Source organism: Panthera tigris, chromosome B1 (genome assembly GCF_018350195.1).
Source record: "Panthera tigris isolate Pti1 chromosome B1, P.tigris_Pti1_mat1.1, whole genome shotgun sequence".
Lineage (NCBI taxonomy): Eukaryota > Metazoa > Chordata > Mammalia > Carnivora > Felidae > Panthera > Panthera tigris.
This window is the reverse complement of record NC_056663.1, coordinates 170995403-171017498: the sequence shown is the minus strand read 5'-3', so window position 1 is coordinate 171017498 and position 22096 is coordinate 170995403. Positions and strand designations below refer to the sequence as shown.

At 37.4% G+C, this 22096-nt stretch overlaps 1 protein-coding gene across 2 annotated transcripts in view; it reads right to left on the bottom strand.

Annotated features, from left to right (window-relative positions):
• Nucleotides 1-2405: 2405 nt before the first annotated feature.
• The window catches only part of PDS5A (PDS5 cohesin associated factor A), a 135262-nt gene continuing 115571 nt past the window's right edge, over nucleotides 2406-22096 (bottom strand). For both annotated transcript variants that reach the window (XM_042984684.1, XM_042984686.1), the window contains exons 27-33: nucleotides 21365-21497; nucleotides 20628-20747; nucleotides 16530-16592; nucleotides 15641-15786; nucleotides 14234-14342; nucleotides 8902-9254; nucleotides 2406-3481 (exon numbers count right to left, since the gene is read on the bottom strand). In XM_042984684.1, the coding sequence (XP_042840618.1) occupies nucleotides 3478-3481; nucleotides 8902-9254; nucleotides 14234-14342; nucleotides 15641-15786; nucleotides 16530-16592; nucleotides 20628-20747; nucleotides 21365-21497 (928 nt within the window). In that variant the 3' untranslated portion in view covers nucleotides 2406-3477. The remainder of the gene's footprint in view (nucleotides 3482-8901; nucleotides 9255-14233; nucleotides 14343-15640; nucleotides 15787-16529; nucleotides 16593-20627; nucleotides 20748-21364; nucleotides 21498-22096) is intronic.

Here is a 22096-nt window from a genome sequence, read left to right as displayed (position 1 = left end):
AAAAGGAGGAAAATGCTGTAAATTGACAATCAATATTGATAAATGTTATTTGAGAAATACCCCCAAATAGAAATCCCAATCACCAGCCTGGCCCAGATTCCTTAGAAATGAGACCTTGTACACGTTCCTATTGGCCTTTCAAATAAGACATGAAATAAAGGTTTATTACTGATATGGAAGTGAAAATGTAGAACTCTGGTTTCAAGGCGGAGGAGGTGTGTGATTATGCACACTTGCTTCCGTTGATCTACACTGTTGCTGGTTTATAGCCAACTTTTAACTTCTTGTGAGCAATGCCATCATTATGAGGCAGGCAGCAAAGCCTATTGTCAGACTGTTAAGAGACTTGGTCTCCAGTAGTTTCTACAGTTTATCCGTATGAATGGTGCAGACAGAAAAGTCTTGACAATGCAAATATCAAAGTGTAGAATGATAATCTCAGAGTAAAATACAGAACCAGGCATTTTATTCCAGATACATTAATGTAATCTGCTTGTTCTGAAGTAGTCCTTAAAACTAAATGTGCATGTCCAAAATTGGCAATAGATGTATCATAGTATAAATGGAAGGCCACTTTTAAAAGTTAAAAAGCAACTTCTAAAGTTTCCCAAATGTCTATCAGAATTTATCATCTATTATGTTCTCCCTCAGTCACTGTAGGTCAGATCAGAGTATGTAGCCAGGAGGTTTGATTTGATTTCGTTATGATTACATTCGATTTCTTATAAGGATATGCAGACTCCAGAATCCAAACAGAAAATATGCAAAGATATTTTATCAGCTTGTGACATACCAGGGGGTACATGAATATTCAGGGTTCCACACTACTATATAATGCTGCATTTCTTGGTTTTATTTGAAACAATGCATATTTTTAGCATTTTATGGTAGGATTTTACACTCATCATTTACACAAATTACAAGGTTCTGCTTCAAGTCTTTAAAAAATTTTTTTAAAAATTCAGCCCATGTGCAGCACAAGAATATGCAAAACTACTTTACATTATACACACTTTTTATCAAAGGAGATACAAAATTCTGGCTTGTAGTTTTAGACAAATACAAGAAGCTTCAAACTAGACACAAAGGGTTAACATTAATTCTCAAATATAAGTCTGCACTTTGTGTTGTGTTTCTCTGAGATGTGAATATCAAATTCCTAAGGGATTTAACTCTTTCCTTTTTCAAAGGAAAACTGACAAATGTCCCTTATATGTCCCTCCCCTAGCATCTGAATCTTATCATCCTATTCTCCCTTCCCTTAGTGCCAGACACTTGCTTGCATCACATTGTGAAATTGGGGGGGGGGGGCATTTACATACACCTGTGGACCAGATCCTTTTAGCTAACTCCTCTCCTGCAAAAATCTAAGCAGCCACAAACAGATGCAAATGGTTCTGCTACATTATGTTAAATATGAAGTAACCCTAGATAATCTAGTTGGCTGTGATGCTGAGTAATCAAAAGGAGAAAGAAGGTCCCTACCAGTGTGCTTTTTATTGGTGATATGATTGGTGGCCTTACGAATCAAGTTGTCTGATGCTAAGAGCACTTTAAAATCTTACTAAATATACATGTCCACTGTTTCCTTGAGGGACTTCTCTGATGCTTATGCATAGATATTCAGCATGTTGGAGGCAGTATTTTATACTTTCCTTCTAAAGGGTTATGAAGAGGCAATAAGGAAGAGAGAGCTTTTCCTGCCCTTTTAAAAGATACTGTTTTCTATCACTTGTATCCGTTGTTCCCTAACCATCATCCGATACCTAAATGTGTGTACATGCATATTTGAAAGAATGACCCATCTTTCACTGGGTCAATATACAGCCAACTCTTGATTATCTAGGAGATCATAAGTGACATTACCAGCAAATCTCACATTTAACATAATCATTCTTTTTTTGACACTGTTGCACATCCCTCAGAGGCTATCAAGACCAAGTTCTAATGCAAATGTCGTTTAATGTCCTCTAACCCTCACTAGGAATGTGCAAGGAAACCAAATGAACACATTCAGTTAGAGCTCCGGGAAAGAGCCTAAAGTACAGAATGGGGGGCAGCTACAACTCTGCGTGTGAGAAAGGACAAATTTCAAGTTCCTCCTGAGTTAGCTCTTGTAGTATACTTGCCTTCGTTATTTTGATCTAAATTGTTATGACTGCAAAATTCAAAACCTGAGGCATAGTCACTTTTATATAGATAATGGAGAGTTGACTGTAACATGTTGTTTCTTTATGACTTTAGCCCTTTCACATAAAAAGAAACTCACAATATGATAAAAAGATTAAAAAAGACTACCGTATGACATCTAGAAGCATTTATTTTATGCAAAAACTTAAATATGATGATGTGTACACAAAGAGTGTACACACTACCTATGCTGAACAATATGCCAAGAAACAATATATTGATGCAACAGTCGTCTTCTAAAATAAACATAAAAACTGAGCCCAGACCGGCAGACAAAAGCAAAATACTTATTTCCCAACAGCACAATGCTGAAAATTGATAGCAATCCTGAACACTTCCAACTTTCCTTACAAAGCTGCCAAAGTCCAACTATTTTAAAAAATTGACTTTTTCTTTACATCAATAATAAAAATCTGGTGACAAACATTATAAAACCAAATGCTGGGCAGTCTTTACTCCTTTAAAATTCCAAATATTCCAACATAATCACAGGAGTAAAAACCATTTTAAAGTGATATGCTTTACGAAACAAACAACAATATGTACATTTATTGCAAATTATATTAAACTAAAATGGAGGGGAAATCAAAATATGAAGTGATATGAAATCAATAATAATTTTAATTATTTTCTCACTCTGATAAAAATCAGAAAGCAACATTTATAAAATTGCCACCACATCACTTTTCATAGCAGGGAACTGAAATCTGTACATCTCATTTTTGCAGAAAAGTAGGCAGGCAGAAAGAATTATACATAAAAGTTTCCAAAAGGAAAAACAAAGAAATATTTAATCTGATTTCTTTTCTTCTAAAAAATTAATTCAGTAGACTTCTATTTTTTTTCTTGTGTAACACGGGAATTCCTGGCTCTAAAATTGATGAATTTTCAGTGTCAGTGTAAGGACATCCTGTTACTTTCTTTAAAATAAAAACTGCAGCATGGAAATTAATGGTGTATTATGCCTTTAAACTCCAGATATGCAGGAACTGGAACCAAGTGTTAAGCAATTTGCTTAATTATTGACTTCTCCTAAGAAAAGTCTGAGGGGAGGGTAGGATAGAGTTGCTTTTAGCCTCTCTCTCAAGAGTTTCTGCTGTACATTTCCATCAAAGGACTTGTGGTCATGTGAAAAGGAAGTAATAGTTTCAGTTTTCAAGGCAGAAAGTGTGTTCTGAAGTTAACTTCATTTTCTGTTCAGGGACATTTTGAATCCAAGTTTTTGCAGAAGCTGGAGTCTGCTTCTGTTTGGCCTTCATTTTCTCCCTTTGCAAGTGAGTTTTCTTTTTACCTTGGGGATGGGAGTAGAAGAAAGCAAAGTTAGAAAAGATGTAAACAGGAAAATAAGCCAAACCAGAATTATTTCATTTCTATAGTTATTATCTAAAAATCTCAATTTTTTTTCCATGTTTCACTTGAGGCTTGTTTTAAGAAACCTTTCTATAAACTATATAAACACAAAATACCAATGAAAAAATTTTCATTTTTAGTCATTAGGTGCTGCTACTCAGTGGCGGATTTGCTTACAATAATAAAACAATAAGAGCTATTTATTTGAAATAACTGCATGGGGCACCTGGGTGGCTCAGTCGGTTAAGCGTCCGACTTTAGTTCAGGTCACCACCTCGTGGTTTGTGAGTTCCAGCCCTGGGCTAGGCTCTGTGCTGACAGTGTGGAGCCTGCTTGGGGTTCTTTGTCTCTTCCCCTCTCTCTGCCCCTCCCCTGCTTGTGCTCGCACTGGCTCGCTCTCTAAAATAAACATTAAAAAAAAGTGAAATAACTAATTTGTTATTAGTATTATTTCAAAATGGTTTTACAGAAGAAAAGTTACTGGACACTATGGCAAAATGAATTTATAAGCAGCGAAGTTCTGACTTTTGAACTGGGTGAACTTACATTTTAGTATACTAAAAAACAAGGAGAAAGATTTAGCTTAATTCTGTTAAGAGATTAGAGGAGTTGAATCCCCACCACTCCTCTTGCCCTAATAAGGAGAGACATTCTGATATCTGGAAGCAAGAGCTTCTCCTCTCACCTAACTCCTCCTTCAGAGGAAGAACCCATCTAATAGGTGAGGGGTGGTGAGGTGGGAGGAGCTCAGCGTGCTGGGCTTGTCCTCTCCTAGATTCGTTTTTTGCCTCCAAAAAGAGCCATTCTGGTTGGTTTGTGGTTGTTCAATTTAGAGGCAAGACATTAGTAGCCACCTGGCCTGTGATTTCCATGTTGTAATCAGCCATATTAGGATTAAGACTATTTCTCCTTCTCAATGATTCCAAACTTGGGACAGAAAGATAAGTGAGTTGTTTACTTATATTCCACTAAATATATGTTTTATAAAGGTAACGCTTAAACAAGTGATTGATTCTTAGAGATTAATTTGTTATAATATACAAACTTAATAATGTGATATCAAAGAATCCTCTACAAGCTGCCTGCTGCACCTTCAGGAAGCTTCTGTGTACTAGCTCTGAGTCTTCAGTATCTTCCTGGCTGCTCTCACAGATAAAAAAAAGTCTAAGTAAGGCTCTATACCCAGTGTGGAGTCCAACATGGGCTTGAACCCACAACTCAAGACTTGAGCTGAGATCAAGAGTTGGATGCTTAACCAACTGAGCCATCCAGGAGCCCCTGCTCTCACAGATTTTTACATTTTTTAAAAATTATTTTTATTTTGGGGGGCTTGGGGGGGGGAGGGAGGGAGGGAGAGAGAGAGAGAGAGGGAGAGAGAGAGAGAGAGAGAGAGAGAGAGAATCCCACCCTGAGCCCCTGAGCCCTGATGTGGGGCTCCATCCCATGACCCTGGGATCATGACCCGAGCTGAAATCAAGAGTCAGACACTTAACTGACGACTCAGCCTCCCAGGTGCTCCAATATACAAGTATTTTAAAGCACTCTGTTATACAAGTTTTGTATGTATACGTAATGCCTTAGAACTAAGACTTAATTTTACCTTAGAAGTACAATACAGCATGGTAGTTACAAACTCTGGAGTGACACTGGGTTTTAATCCTGGCTCCATTATTTATATAAACAAAGACACCAAAAGCTACATGGAGCCTCTATGCCCGGGTTTCCTCTCCTTGTAACCTAGGAATGATGATAGTACTTACCACATAGAGGTGTTCTAAAGATTTAAAAGGTTAACAAAGAGCTTAGAAATGAGCCTGGCTCATAATCAGTACTATATTAGTGTTAGCTATCATTATTCCTATATAGCAATTTTTTTATTGTAAAATTTTTATGACCTAACACTTGCCATTTTAACCATCTTTAGGTACACAGTTCAATGGCATTAAGTATATTCACACTGCTGTACGATCACAGCCTTTCATTTCTAGAATGTTTTCATCTTCCCCAAATGAAACTCTGTACACTGAACACTAATGCCTACTTACTCCCTCTTCCTCCTCCCTGGCAACCACCACTCTTTTTGTCTCTATGGATGTGATGGTTCTAGATACCTCATATAAATGGAATCGTACAGTATTTGTCCTTTGGGGTCTGGCTTATTTCACTTAGCATAATGTCCTCAAGGTTCACCCACATTGTAGCACGTGTTGGAATTTCATTGTTTTATGTAGTAAACTAAAAAAAAAAAAAAAACAAAAAAAACACTCGTACTTTTTACTGTGTCAGTCAACAGACCGAATGTGAAAGTTTTCTGTTCTCTTCTGGAGTTGACAAGCTAAGGAAATCAACTCTTTGAGGGCAAGAACCTATCCATATTGGATACATTTGTATTGCCAACACCCAGCATGATGCTTATCACTTTTATTAAGTATTTGTTAAAAGAACAAATGAGAAGTATCAGGAGCAATACTGATGGGCCTATAAGGGATTCAATTCTGTGCAAGAGGGCATCATGAGCACTTTAGTTTCTGGAGTAAGTTCGGTTTCACTGAAGAGTACATCAGGATTCTAAGCTTAAGTCATAACGCCAGAATATAAGGACAGAGTTGTGTATTAGGTTTAGGAAAAGATAAAAGGAAGCTTGGGAGAATGTTTCAGAATGCACTTCGATATTTTGGTTAGTGTGAACAGTTCAATCAGAAGCTTCTGAAATATGTGTGCAAAATACTTGATCTAAAGTACTGAATTAACAGTACAGCGTTATCATGAACATCTAATTTAACCATCTAACTTCACTGAGAATACAGAATCATCACAGAACTCTGTGTTTTGGCTAACACATGCCCCCTGTGACCTACTAACCAGCATACTTGAGACTTCTAAGGTGCTTTATCACTCAAGACATTTTTAGTTTTTGAATAAGGCTCAATACTATTTTTTAATCAAGACCAGTCTCTGGCAAATAAGCCATTTTTGTTGGTTTGTTTAATGATGTTGGGGCACACATGGTGCAGCAAACGTGTAGCAATGGGTTTTATAATGCCCTAATCAGAGACAAGGTCTGGATGCTACTGACAGTGTTTTCAGGGACTAAATATGTACCTGGATGTTTTGGTTAGAAGGCAAAAGGATAGTTAACGACAGGTAAGTCAGGTGGCTCAAGTGGCCTGTGTGTGATCACACACAGTGTAATGGATGTAATGTAATGATGTGATGATCACATCACAGTGTAATGGAACAGCTAGAACAGAATTTCAGAAACCCTTCAGAAAACTCTTGGCAATCTTGAGGGAAATTGTTCAACTTTTGTATGATTGAAAAGTATAGTAAGGGACAGAGAAACTACAATTAAATAATTAAAAATGGTTACAACAATTACTGAGCATTTACTCACTATGAAAGGCACTTTGCTAAGTACTTTATGCTTATTAATCTATTTAATTCTTAGGACAGTCCTTTGAAGAACGTATTATTATACTGTCTTACTGATGACAAAGAGGAGGCTGAGGTTATAAACATGTTCTAGGTCAAAGGTGCAGATCTGAGGAGAAAAATGCTAAATTTGCCCCCAGTATCTTTCATTACTGTATTTATTCGTCCATAAAACTAAAAAGGAGTAGGAGAAACACTCATTACTTAGATCAGGTTTGGGCCTGGATCTGCTACTATGAGATGCTATCTAGAGGCAGATAAAATATAGGAAAATTTAACAGCTCCAAACTTCAAATTTCATGAATGGTAACTTAAAAAATGTACTTGTAAACACACATGCTGCAGGCAATACGGTACTTTATGAAAATACTGAAGCAGGATGGTAGGGTATCCTGAGATGATCAAAACTGTTTCTTTCCTAGAAGGAATTAAGAAGCTTACAGTCTAATTCAAAGGGAGCTGAGTTAGGTACCAGTATACAAGGAAAAAAGAAGGGGGGTAGGGCTAAGTTCTAACAGGACACCAAATATGAAAGGAGCCAACTTTTGGAACTCCAGCTGAAACACCACCATTACAGGGGAGAAAAGCTGAAGTCCCAGCCCAAGAATGAGCAAAGATGAACAGCTGTTTCAGTGAGAGTGAGGTTGTTTCAGTGGAAAGTGAAGGAAAAGGTAAGTTGTTGACTTATATTAAAATTAATTGTAACAAGAGGAATTAAAGAGCAGGATATACCTGTTTGTGTGTCATGACTTCTGTCTTCTCCATTCTGAGACTTTTTTACCCAAAACGCAGCCCCTTACATTAAGTAAAGCCCATGTAGTTATGTGAAGGATACCAAGCAAAACTTAATACTGTCCTTGCTAACAAGAAATATTAAAACATGATATCCTAATTAAAAATTAATCAAAGGAGGTGTACCTGGTTGGCTTAGTCGGTTAAGCATCCAATTCTTGATTTTGGCTCAGGTCATGATCTCTCGGTGATAAGACTGAGCCCTGCATCTGGCTGGGTATGGAGCCTACTTGGGATTCTCCCTCTTTCCCTCTCTCTCTGCCAGTCCTCCCACCCCTGCCCACATACTCTCTCTCTCAAAATAAATAAACATTAAAAAAAAAAAAAAAAAAAGAGCGCTGGTGTGTCTGACTCTTGGTTTCGGTCCAGGCCATGATCTCATGGTTTTGTGGGTTCAAGCCCAGCCTCGGGCTCTGTGCTAGCAGCACAGAGCCTGCTTGAGAGTCTCTGTCTCTCTCTCCAGCCCTCCCCCACTCACACTGTTTCTGTCTCTCTCAAAATAAATAAACTTATAAAAAAAAAAAACAAAGCATCAACTTCGGCTCAGGTCATGATCTCACGGTTCGTAGGTTCGAGCGCCACATTGAGCTCTCTGCTGTCAGTGTGCAGCCTGCTTTGGATCTTCTGTCTCCCACCCTCCATTCCGCCCCCCTACGCACATGCTCTCTCTCTCAAAAATAAAATAAACATTAAAAAAAAAAAAAGATAAAAATAATTTTTTTTTTAACGTTTATTTTTGAGACAGAGCGCCAGCAGGAGAGGGGCAGAGAGAGAGGGAGACACAGAATCTGAAACAGGCTCCAGGCTCCGAGCTGTCAGCACAGAGCCCAACGCGGGGCTTGAACTCACAGACCGCGAGATCATGACCTGAGCCGAAGTCGGTCGCCCAACCGACACCGAGCCACCCAGGCGCCCCAAAAATAATTTTAAAAAATTAACCAAAAGGAAAAAGGAGATCTCTCTTCAAATTGGTATCCTGGAGGTTATGAGGTAAAAGCAAATGCCATTATAACCTACTCAGGAAAACCAAGGGCAGTTTTCATTCCCAAGTGCCTAGGTGTTTGGGGGTGATTGGCACATACTAAGAATAAAATATAATGTCTAAACTCAAAGTTCAGAAAGAATGGTGTACATTACCTTTGTAAGTCAATTTGTCTCTCTGCTGGTGTTGCCTTTTTGGCTATGTCTTGCAGTTTGGGTGCTTTGGCATTACCTGCTTCCAGACCCCCAGGGCTTTCCTGACTGACTGCAGCTCTCTTTCTTCCTTTGCCAAGAGGTTTATTTATATCATCATTTTTGGTTGCATTGCCCTGAGATTCAGACTTCGGTCGACGTCCTCTCCTGGGTTTTGAAGGGGCAGGTGGTCCTGATTCATCTACTTTCTCATCTGTTTTTTGTTGAATATTCTCTGCACCAGCTGCGGTTACTGTTCTTTTCTTTCCTCGGTCACTGCTGATGTTGCCCTGGGTAGTCTGATCAGAATTAATTTCCTAAAAAAGCACAAAACAATTCTATAAACACAAGTTCCTTAAATATCAATGATCTATACTAGAAAGAAGTATTTTGAAAATATTCAAAAGGAGCTGGAATTCCATGCCTTTTTTTTTTAAGTTCCATACCCAGTGTGAAGCCCAATGTGGGGTCCAAACTCACCACCCTGAGATCAAGACCTGAGCTGAGATCAAGAGTTGGACACTTCATCAACTGAGCCACTCTTAATTCCAAGGCTTCTAATCCATTGCTTATATCCCTTGAGGAATGTAAACTCCTTGAGGGCAGGGCCTGAGAGCAGTGCCCACCATGGTACTTGGCACATGTACTGTACACAATAAATGCTTATTAAATAATATGCACAGATGGTATATATAAAGCGGAGAAAATCTACTTGGTTTTGCTATCACCCTCATTCTAAAGGAAAAGGTCTTCTTAAAAAATTTTTTCCTTTTTAACATTTATTAGAGAGAGAGAGAGAGAGAGAGAGAGAGAGAGAGAGAGAGAGCGCGCGCGCACGCACGTGCAAGCATGAGTCGGGTAGGGGTAGAGAGAGTGTGAGACACAGAACCTGAAGCAGGGTCCAGGCTCTGAGCTGTCAGCATATAGCCCAATGCAGGGTCCGAACTCACGGACCAGGAGATCATGACCTGAGCTGAGGTTGGATACTTAACTAAGCCACCAGGCGCCCCAAAAAAGTCTTTTTAACCAATGGTATGTTTTTTTTTTTTTTTAAGTTTGTTTATTTATTTGAGTGGGGGAGAGGGGGGGAGAGGGGGAGAGAGGGGGAGAAAGAGAATCCCAAGCTGGCTCCATGCTCTCAGCATGGAGCCGGATGTGGGGCTCCAACCCATGAATCCTGAGACTTGAGCTGACTGAGCCACTCAGGCGCCCCTCCCCCTTTTAATGTTATTTTTGAGAGGGGGGGGGAGAGGGGGAGGGAGAGAGGGAGATAGAGAGAGAGACAGAGAGAATATGAGTGGAGGAAGGGGCACAGAAAGAGGAAGACAGAGGATTCAAAGTGGGCTCTGCATGGAGAGTAGAGAGCCCAAGGCAGGGCCTGAACTCAAAAACTGCTAGTCATGACCTGAGCCCTGTTGGCCACTTAACTGACTGAGCCACCCAGGTACCCCAATCAATGGTATATTCTAAATTTATCACTTTTTAAAAAGGATAGCATGTTTTCATAATTGAATATGTTATTTTCTCTTTTTTTAATTTTTTTTTAATGTTTATTTATTTCTGAGACAGAGAGAGATAGAGCATGAGTGGGGGAGGGGCAGACAGAGAGGAGGACACAGAATCTGAAGCAGGCTCCAGGCTCTGAGCTATCAGCACAGAGCCCGATGTGGGGCTCGAACTCACGGACCGTGAGATCATGACCTGAGCCGAAGCCGGACGCTCAACTGACTGAGCCACCCAGGAGCCCCGAATATGCTATTTTCTTTATGATGCATTAAATTTCTGTAGTTCTGTGCCATGAAGTTCTTCAATTTCTCACTCCACTTACACATTCTAATTTTTGTCACTTTTGTAACCTTTTTTCTGAAAAAAAATTTTTTTTGTTTACCAAATAGATTAAATCCTCTAAAATGTGTATTTTATTTTTTATTTTTGAAAGAGAGAGAGAGTGGGAGTGAGGGAGAGGCAGAGAGAGAGGGGCAGAGGATTTGAAGCAAGATCTGTGCTGAGAGCAGAGGGCCTGATGCAGGGCTCAAACTCACAAACCATGAGATCACAACCTGAGACAAAGTCAGACACTTAACCAACTGGGCCACCCAAGCACCCCACCCCAGGAATATTTTTAAAACAGTATCAAAGCAGGACATTCATCAAGTGAAAAGTGAAGGATTGTACACAGAGAAAAAAGGGAAAGAGCCTGGAAGATATAAGGAACTTGGACCATAAGGAGTGATGGGAGAGTGGTATGGGACAAGATAGGAGAAGCAAGCATGGACCAGATCATGAATGCCTTACACGACAGGTTAAGAAATTTGATTTCATTCTAAGTGCTAATGAAAGTCACTGAAGGACTTTCAAGACAGGACAAACATAATTCAAATTACATTTTAAAAAGATCGAATTGGCTGCTGTATGGTGACTGGACTGGAAGGGAGCAAGAATACTAACAAGAAGGTTAAAACTACTACAGCATGAGAAGTTGAGTTGGGTCAACACCCTGCTGGGTAGCAATGTCAAGTGTTCCACTTTTTCAAGGAAGCAATATGGAAATATCTAATCTATAATACACTTTACTCTTTGACTCAGCAATCCCACTGCTAGGAATTAAGCCCACAGAAATAAAACTATCAGTATATGTTTAATGCACATTTACTATTTAAGGCAACACTGTAGTGGCAAAAAAAGGGGAAAGATTTAATGTATATACACACACATGAAAATGATAAGAAAAAAATTAACAAAGATTAGGCTTTTTAAAAGGAAACAAATATTGCATTAAAAATCATGTACGCGACTTGGGGCACCTGGTGGGTCATTTGGTTAAGCGACTGGTTCTTGATTTTGGCTCAGGTCATGATATCACGGTCTGTGAGTCTGAATGCCACACTGGGCTCTGTGCTGCTGGTGCACAGCCTGCTTGGGATTCTCTATCTCCCCCTCTCTCTGCCATCCTGTACCCTCTCTCATAACTACATGACTCTCTACATGACTGTATTTACATATTTATGAACATTATGTGCATATGTCTACTAAAGAACTCATATAAAAGGCAAATGAAAGAGGAAATCCATTGGTCAGCCATAGGTATACAGAAAATGAAGACTCCTAAAGAGGAATACCGGCAGCATCGCCTGCCTGAATCCATGGGATGAGTCTTGCTTCTTTTAACTACCTCCCTTACTCATCTTTCATATTATAATTTGATTTGCCTCTCAGAGTAAATAACAGGAGAAAATGTCCTGATTTGTTGACATGCATAGTTTGCTGGATAATTTTTATATACATAATAAATTGGTTTATGCATTAATTTCTTTGAAAAATTGGGTTAGCAAGAAACACTCTCTTAGATCTTTATCTTCTTTTAGTATACCAACAAGATAGTTTTTTGAGACTACAAGACTTTTGACTCAGACCCCCTGGAAAGAAATAACATCAACTTATGGGAGATCTGACTGGTAGGTGATTAAGTTTTGTCAAAATACAAGCCCTGTGTGTTCAAGGTGACAGCAAGTTTGTTAAAACATTCTTTGGAAGTGTGAAAAAGTTAAAATAAGGGTTTGGAACAATATAGCATCAGAGATTAATTAGAAAGTAACATTTTGGCTTCTCAAAAATTAGAATTTAAATGTTGTTTACTGTTTCTATTTTTAAAAAATGTTTATTAAAAATTTTTTTTAAGATTTATTTTGAGAGAGAGAGAGAGAGAGAGAGAGAGAAGGGGCAGAGAAAGGGAGAGAGACAATCCCAAGCAGGGTCTGCACTGCCAGTGTGGAGCCTTGATGTGGGGCTTGAACTCATGAACTGTGAGATCATGAACTGAGCTGAAATCAAGAGTTGGATGCTTAACTGATAGGCCACCCAAGCGCCCCTAAATGTTCATTTATTTTTGAGAGCACACATGCTCATGCAAGTGGGAGAGGGGCAGAGGATCTGAAGCGGGCTCTGTGGTGACAAGAGAGAGCTTGACACGAGCTTGAACCCGTGAACCATGAGATCATGACCTGAGCGGAAGTTGGACGTTTAACCAACTGAGCCACCCAGGCAACCCTATCTTTTTCCATTATAAAGTATAATTGACATATAACATCAATTTGTATCTTACACAGAATTGGATGTTGGGGCGCCTGGGTGATTCATTGCTTAAGTATTCAACTTCAGCTCAGGTCATGATTTCACAGTTCGTGAGTTTGAGCTCTGTGTCGGGTTCTGCGCTGGCATCTCAGAGCCTGCTTCAGATTCTGTCTCCCTCTCTCTCTCTGCCCCTTCCCCACTTGTGCCCTCTCTCCTTCTCTCAAAAATAAATAAACTTAAAAATAAATATTTATTCCTATACCACCTCTTAATGCACATGGTAAGTATGTTTAAATGGATGTCTGTGGCAATATGCACTTTTGCATGTAAGTCTCAAGACTGTTTAATTCTAACAAGAACCCCACAATACTTAAGTCTGTTGGCTTCTGAATTCCAAGAGTTCTGACAGTGAGAGGCTCCCCGTTATCTGAATCTACTGAAATACTGAAGTTCTGATAATAAATAGAAGAGGTTGAATAGTGACTGATCTAAAAATGCATCCTCATCTATTCAGCTTGAGTTGGATAGTTCAGTTATTGTGGAATAACTGTACAGCCCTGTATTTTATGTACCTGAGAGGGATTCCTAAAACATTTGAAGAATACTGTGTGTGTGTGTGATGTATGGTGGGCAATAAAAAGTAAATGTGTCAAGAATATGATTCTGTGGGAAAAGAAACAATAGTATTTCCATGCCATTCCTACTGAGGTAAGTTATCAATTTCATTCTACAGTTTAAATGGAATCCCAGAGAAGTCAAGCAATCTGCCTAAGTAAACACACAGCTAGTGACTGGCAGAGCCAGGTCTGATTTTCCTACCAATGTTTCTCTCCTGCTACAACTGTTAAGAAAATTAGGTGCCCTAATTATAAGGTCAACAATGAAGAATGCAGCTGTTAATAATGTACACACTCACCACAGGAGCCAACAAACTCTTGAAAGTAAGATCTCAAAAACTCTCAATTCCTAGTCTTTCAAGTTTTGAGAGCAGAAGTGTGGGAGAAGGATACTGTTATGGGTGACCACATAAACTCTTGAAATGAGCGGACATAGGAAGACTCATTTTCTGGAGAGTGAAGCACAATAAATATAGCCAAGAGGTGGTATATAAAATGTAGAATATGGAGTATATATTAACTTGTCCAGTGTGGGTTTCTTAACCTCTACCATGAAACTGTAATGAGAATCTCTGGGAGAAATCCACTTGTTAAATTTTAAAATTTACCTTATTCTTTACCGGATCAATATTCTTTACAGGAGTGACAGAAATAATTCTCACAGGGTTCTCTTCATTTTCACTAACTCCAGTTTCTACTGCCTCTGAACTCTGTTCCCTGTTGAAGAAAAATAAACCAAAGCTTCTTTATTTCACCACTTGGACAGAAGGTTTACCCTCCCACTACAGCAATAAGGAAACAGAAGCTCAGTCAAGTGAAGCAACATTAGCAAAATTCAAATCTTCTGTGGTTACAGACTATTGGTCTATTATATGGTGTTATTGGTGCCATTTAACCTTACTAATGAAAGACACAAATGGCTGCCTAAAACCACCCGAAAGAAAGATTAGTTATCAAGAAATAAAATAACAAAACTATTCTAAGACTTTCTCTCGTGTGTGGGAAACCCTAAAACAAAACAAAAATACAGTGATAGATGAGTGTATAGTATAGTTGTTTCCTTTTTTTTTTTTTTTTTTTTTTTTCTTTTTAAGGTTTTATTTTTAAGTAATCTCTACACCCACTGTGGGGCTGAAACTTACAAACCCGAAATCAAGGGTCAGTCAGGTGCCCCTCTGGTCTGTGTTCTTAATGTTCTGCAAGGGAAGGAGGCTGGAAGAACAGGCCAGAGGGGACGTGTCTGGAGACCCACCATTTCTGTAAACCACAGATGTTCCATGTTAATTTACTTTATATTTTGGGGTTCTACTGCTAAAAATGTGTTTAAAACAATACCAACTGAGTTTATACTTAAAATTTCAGGAGTAAGAATCAAATCTTTAAAAGCTTCAATTTCTAGTGTTTTTAAGAGTAACGCCTGGTGGAAATTCTTATGTAGTAGCTAACATGGTAAAAATGTGACATGTTAAAATAAGCATGGAATATTCTTAGTCCTTAGAAATGTCATAACAATGTTATCTTAACCCATGCTATATTAATTTGAATTAAAAATTAAAAAGCATAAAAATCCAATTTATTTAACGGTTATATATTCATAGTTTTCCTGTGTTTTCTTATATAAACATTTCCATATACATTAGTAATAATATATTAGAAATTCTTACATTTGTTCCATTTAACTTTTTTACACTTAGAATGTTATATGGTTTCACAAGGTAATAATACACTGAATTTCCATCATTAATTATACTGAAACTCAGTGCCATTATTTTATACCAAAATGTTTCTTAAAGTCCATTTTTGTGATACAGTGCTTTAGGTAAAAATTAAAAGATCAACCAAGTATCAAAGCCTGGAGCCTGCTTCGGATTCTGTGTCTTCCTCTCCCTCTGCCCCACCCCCACTCGTGCTCTGTCTCTCAAAAAATATATAAACGTTAAAAAAAAAAAAATCTTTTAAAAGATGAACCAGTTAGTGAGTTATAGTAACACAAACAACTGGAGAAAAAAACTTGCCTTGATCGGTTTCCGGTTGAAGGGTTCAGCTCTGAATTTACATTAATGTTGCTTCCAGTCTCAGCTCCGGTGCTTCTAACATATGGTTTTCTTCCTGTTGCTGATAAAGGCTTGTTTACTGTACCTAGTACTCCAGCAGGTTTTGGCTAAAAGTTACACATATGCATGTTATTTTATACCTTACTATATAAGGCATTCATATAAATTTAGACACATGTAAAAGAAACTGTTTAGCCTAAGCCACGGAATTGTTGTTACTTTGGAAAGTTAAATCCTAAATTTATTAGAAATGGTAATTTTGCAAAATTGGGTTTGTCTGAATACAAGTCACAAGCATTACTTCTACTTAAAAATAACTAGGCAATTAATTATTCCTTATTGCTCAATCAAAATGAAAAGTGCCCCTGAAACAATGCGAAGTACATAATAAATAAGACATAATAAAATATCTTATGAATAAACAATTAAATGTATATAGTAGTTTAGGCACTGTTTTTCTCAAAAGTTAAATTTCTCTTGCTCTTTTATGTTAGGTGTCATGCTACTTTTATAGAATATTAATTGTCTAACTCATTAATACTTTAAAATTATTTCTTTCAATCTTACATATCTAAATTTATTATGACACTTTTCAAGAAAATCTGCTTTGTGGATTCTAAGTAACTTGAAGCCTACTAGTACTGATGAGAACACATGCCGTAATTCAAAAGGGTCATTTATGGCAGAAGAAAGCCTGAGAGTACAAATGCCTTAGATGCTATAATTCACAATATGATCCCCAAGAATCAGGAACATAAAAATCCATGGGACATTTAAAGGTTATTTCTAAGAATAGCAGAAATAATATACCCATGCAATAAAGATTTCCAAATTATCTACTACATAATACCTTTCCTGTTAACAGAAGCACTCTGGTCTCTTCTGAAATATAACTCTTGTCATTACAGAAGTCCTATCAAAAAAAAAAAAAATCAAAGTGAATATGTCTATTTTTACTGTCCAAATAAGACTTCTCAGGCATTGTGCCTTACAATAACAATTACATTTGGGCTAGCATATATATATATCAGTTGTTCAAATAAAGCATATTAAATGAACTACATCATTAAGTCTAGCTTTAACTCAATGGCACATTAAGAACTAGCAAATATCAGAATTCAATTACTTAAATCATATTTTAAATAAAACACACTATTTTTTTTTTTTTTCATACAGTCCAGGGCAAACAAGGCTCCAGTTTATTAACTGAACTACTTTCTCTACTCTATTATAAAATTGACTTCTTTTGGGATCCCAAAACATCCAAAATGGTACAGAGCATATTTTAGGCACTTAATATTCACTAAAATCACTCCACCCTGGATCTCAAGAAAGTTATCCTCGTTGAAAAAAAAAATCTGCCACTTGAATTAAAACTATTGTGTTTCTTGGGGCGCCTGGGTGGCTCAGTCGGTTAAGCATCTGACTTCGGCTTAGGTCATGATCTCACGGTCCGTGAGTTCGAGCCCCGCGTCGGGCTCTGTGCTGACAGCTCAGAGCCTGGAGCCTGCTTCGGATTCTGTGTCTCCCTCTCTCTCTGACCCTCCCCCATTCATGATCTGTCTCGCCCTGTCTCAAAAATAAATAAAACATTAAAAAAAAAAAAAAACTACTATTGTGTTTCTTAGAACCATAAGACTGTCCAAATCACATAGGTATATATACTGTCAAAATATCATTCAGTGAATTGTCCACCTAATGTGGACACTGATGGACTCCTGAAAGTTTTATCTACACAGAACTTAAGAATCCTTTGATGCTTCTGTTAAATATCCTGGGAACAGCGCACAAATAAACCACAATGATGTCACATAAGTAAAATGATTTACTATGACCAAGAAGTTCATTATTTAAAAAAATTTTTTTTCAAGTTTATTTATTTATTTTGAGAGAGAGTGAACATGAACTGGAGAGGGGCAGAGAGAGAGGAAGAGAGAATCAGAAGCAGGCTCTGTGTACTTCACAGAACCCAATGTGCGGCTAGATCTCACAAACCATGAGATCATGACTTGAGCTGAAATCAAGAGTCTGCCACTCAACTGACTGAGACACTCAGGTGCCTTGAAGTCTATTAATTTGTTAAGTAATATCACTTAAAAATTATTTTTTCTTTTCTAAGTTTACCTTCATACTAGTGTCACAGGAAAGAACAGATGGCTTAAATGTGCCTATAAAGAAGTCACAATTTTGGCATGTGTTCCAGGCAAAGTTATTATCTTTTTTTCTTTCCTCCCTTCATTTTTTTTCCCCCCACAAAGGCTTTTATGCAGCTACAAGAATCGTTACAAAGCCTAGGCACCAAAGTTCATTCACTTTATTCACGAAGATATACTATAGCCTCACTAGGCTTATTATCTTAATATGCCTAGTCTTCCAGTGTTTGAATTTATACCAGATTAAAAGCAACATATTAGAAAAGGAAATGAGAGGGGCGCCTGGGTGGCTCAGTTGGTTGAGCGTACAGCTTCAGCTCAGGTCATGATCTCGCAGTCTGTGAGTTCGAGCCCCACATCCAGCTCTGTGCTGACAGCCTGGAGCCTGCTTCTGATTCTGTGTCTCCCTCTCTCTCTGCCCTTCCCCTGCTCACACTCTATCAAAAAATGAATAAACATTAAAAAAAATTAAAAAAAAAAAAAAGAAATGAGAAAAGCTGTTCACTGAAACCAGAAAATACTAGTTCTTTTTAAGAAGGCTAAAAACACTAAGTTTCAGATATCAAAACAAAAACAACTAAAGTTAGGTATAGTGACAAACAGCAATTTAATTCTTTTTATTTTTTATTTTAAGTTTATTTATTTTGAGAGAGAGAGAGAGATGGGGGTGGGGTGGGGATGGGAGGGGGAGAAGCAGAGAGAGAGAATCCCAAGCAGACCCCGCCCCACCAACCGTGAGATCATGACCTGAGCCAAATCAGATATTCAACTGACTGAGCCACCCAGGAGTCCCTTTATGTTTTTTATTAAAAAAAAAAAGTTGGCTCGATCTCATGAATCACGAAATCATGACCTGATCCAAAACCAAGACTTGGATGCTTAATTAACCAGCTGAGCCACCCAGGTGCCCCATCTCTCTTTCTCTTTTTTTTTTATAAAGTAGGCTTCATGCCCAACGTGGGGCTTAAACCCATAACCCTGAGATCCAGAGTCCCCTGAGAGCCAGAGTTGAAGGCTCTACTGAATGAGCCAGCCAGGTGCCACACAACAATTTAATCCTTGTTCATGGGATAGTTATTGTATGAAGATTATATCTGGGTACTATTCTTATCACGATAGCCTTAGGTCAACAATAAAGTAAATTTAAATTCAAGAGCTCACATACGATTATTTTTTGAAATTCTATTTCATTATATCTTTAAATGTTTATTTTAGAGAGAGAGAGGCAGAGATAGAGGGGGACAGAAGATCTGAAGCTGGCCCTGCACTGACAGCAGAGAGCTTGATGCGGGGTTCGAACTCACAAACTGTGAGATCATGATCTGAGCTTAACCAACTGAGCCACCCAGGCACCCCTTATATATGACTCTTTATAAAGACCAGTAAATTCAATTAGAGGGCAATAACTTTGCAATCTTTATTATTCCTAACAAAAACCAGGCACAGTAAATGCTGAATACTAAATCATTAAAGAAAATCTGTTTAAAATTTTTGGCAAAGTATGGCATTCAAAGTAGGAAGCTCCATTTCCTGGTATGTTCTTCTGTAAAATACTCTTAGGAACGGTATTACCCTGAATATTCTGAAGCATATCTTCAGGTTTGAAAATGCATAAAAAATTTTTAAATGTCGTATTTTTTCCAATTAAAAATACTTAGGCTTCTGGGCGCACCTGGCTGGCTCAGTCGGTAGAGCATGCAACTCTTAATCTCAGGGTTCTGAGTTCAAGCCCCACAATGAGCATGGAGACTACTTAATTAAAAAAAAAAAAAAGATTCTGTTTTTTAAACAAAGCACAGGAAAGTTAAAACTTCAAAATACTTCCTCAAAGAAGGAGGTAAATAGAAGAGTTAAAAAAAAAGGTTTTTAAATTCCGATTCAGAAAAAGAAAGAGCTTTAGTTAGCTGGAAAATTTACTTACATGGAAAACTTAATTTGTTGATAGCAGAATAAATATACTGTGTATTAGTTATTACTACTATTTATTGAATGTTTACTATGTGACAAACTCTTAAAAACCTAGATGTAATATTAATAATCATATGTATTATCACCTGCATTTTAGACAGAAATTGAGGCTTAGAAGAGTTAACTTGTCTAAAGTCCCTCAAGTTAGAAGCAGTTGATTAGAATACAGGTTTATCATTTGCCAAGGCCAATTCCATTAATGCTAACATTTTATTTCCTATACAGATGTATATAGATTTATAATGTCTCAAACATTTGGTTTATTCCTTATCTGACAAAATAGTTTTAATAAAGTGAGATTAAAATAATTTAAGATCTGAAAATTCCTCTTACATACTAGAAATATCCAAAAGGAATAGCTCACATAAGAATACTACCACTAAGCTTGATTTGCATTCTCCTACTCTGTAAGGTGAGAATGATACTTGTTCATTGGCTTTGGAAGACAATCCCCCATTCCTAGATACAAGTACAAAGAGGTATTTTTTATACTCTATACTCAAGACAATCCAGTATATGCCACTAGAGTTGATGGTAACTGAAATTTAAATCAGTTTAGTGTGGGGGTGCCTGGGTGCCTCAGTTAGTTAAGCATCTGACTTTGGCTCAGGTCATGATCCCACAGTTTTTGGGTTTGAGCCCCATGTTGGATTCTGTGCTGACAGCTCAGAGCCTGGAGCCTGCTTCAGATTCTGTGTCTCCCTCCTCTCTCTCTCAAAGATACACAAACATTAAAAAAAAAAAAAAAAAAAAAAAAAAAAAAAAAAAAAAAAAAAAAAAAAAAAAATCAGTTTAGTGTGGTAGAACAATGAGGAGAAAAAAATTACCTTTTCAGGTTGTGTAAAAAATTTCATTGGGAGGACTGGATCCTTTGGTGAGTCTGCATTGCACAAAGCACTTTTACTATTTATAACACACAGAGCCACATCACATACTGTATAAAGTTTCTAGGGAGGAAAAAAGAAACATCATATGTAACTTTCAGTAGTACAAAATAACCACAAGCACCAATTCTAGCCAATGTACAAAATGAAGTAAAAGAGGGATCTGTGGGTATTATTTATTCCTTCAACATTTTACATTTGTGTCTGGCACTTCTTATGTAGCCTCCTGGTAAACAAACAAAAAAACCTTTACCTTAATTAACATGAAGTCCAAGTATGCATTAAAAACAAACCTCCTAAAACCATTATTATACTATATGTTAACTAACTTGGACTTAAAACAAAAAAACCCAAATAAACCAAACCAAACCAAAGGAAAAGGAATATCTACTTGTGTATAACTTACTAAAAGGTTCATAAGATAGCAGAGTAGTAAGTTTTATTAATTTTTATCCCCCTACTCTGTAGAAGTTTTAATGTCCTTCTTCAGGGTAATAAACATTCCTCAAATAATAGAACTCAACTGTAACAAAATACAATAAAACTGACCATAAATATATATTTTTATAAACATTCTGTAATCTAACATATATTATGTAATAAGAAAAAAAATGGGACAAGGACCATCATATTTTTTCCTATAGTGATCTAAATACCCACTAGCCTAACACATATCTTACTTCATTTGTCTTGGATTCATCTGGAGACTGGGCATCTTTTGTTAACTTGATGTTCTCTGCCATCTTCTTCATAAAGGCATGGCTATTGTTTTCATTCTTTGTCATTAAAACTTCAAGCATGAACCATAGGCACCTAAATGATAAACATTTGCCTATTAAAAGAGACTAAACGTAGGTATTTTGTTTAATGGACTAAATATCTTATTGGGAAGGTCTGTTGTCTGAAAATAACAAAATAAACATAAAATATAAATAAACTAAACCATAAAACAAAACATTAAAAATGAAAACATAGCTTAATATGAGAAAGTTTGACAGTTTCCTGAGGCATGTAAAGATTCATTCTACAAGTATTTGATAAGCGTTTAGAGGACTTCACATGTGTCATTGCCCAGCAATGATGAGGAAAGCAGGGGACAGCAAAGTCTTCCCATTTTGACTGTTTACAAACTATGTAGGTCTAGGATTTGCATGTAATTCTGCTGTGACATGGCTGTGAATTGCATGTGCTATGAGGCTGATATGCACACTAACCAGGCATTCAGCTAAGCAGTCACATCTCAAACTATTTTTGCTGTTTTCCACTTGTTACTGTATATTCATTTAATACACAAAATATCTGAAGGGAACACCCAAATTTCTCAGTAAAAGTGAATCTCAAATCAGGATGAACATTAGAATCACTGGGAACCTAAATCGACATCTAGGGTAAGTTCTGTTTACAGTAAGTTC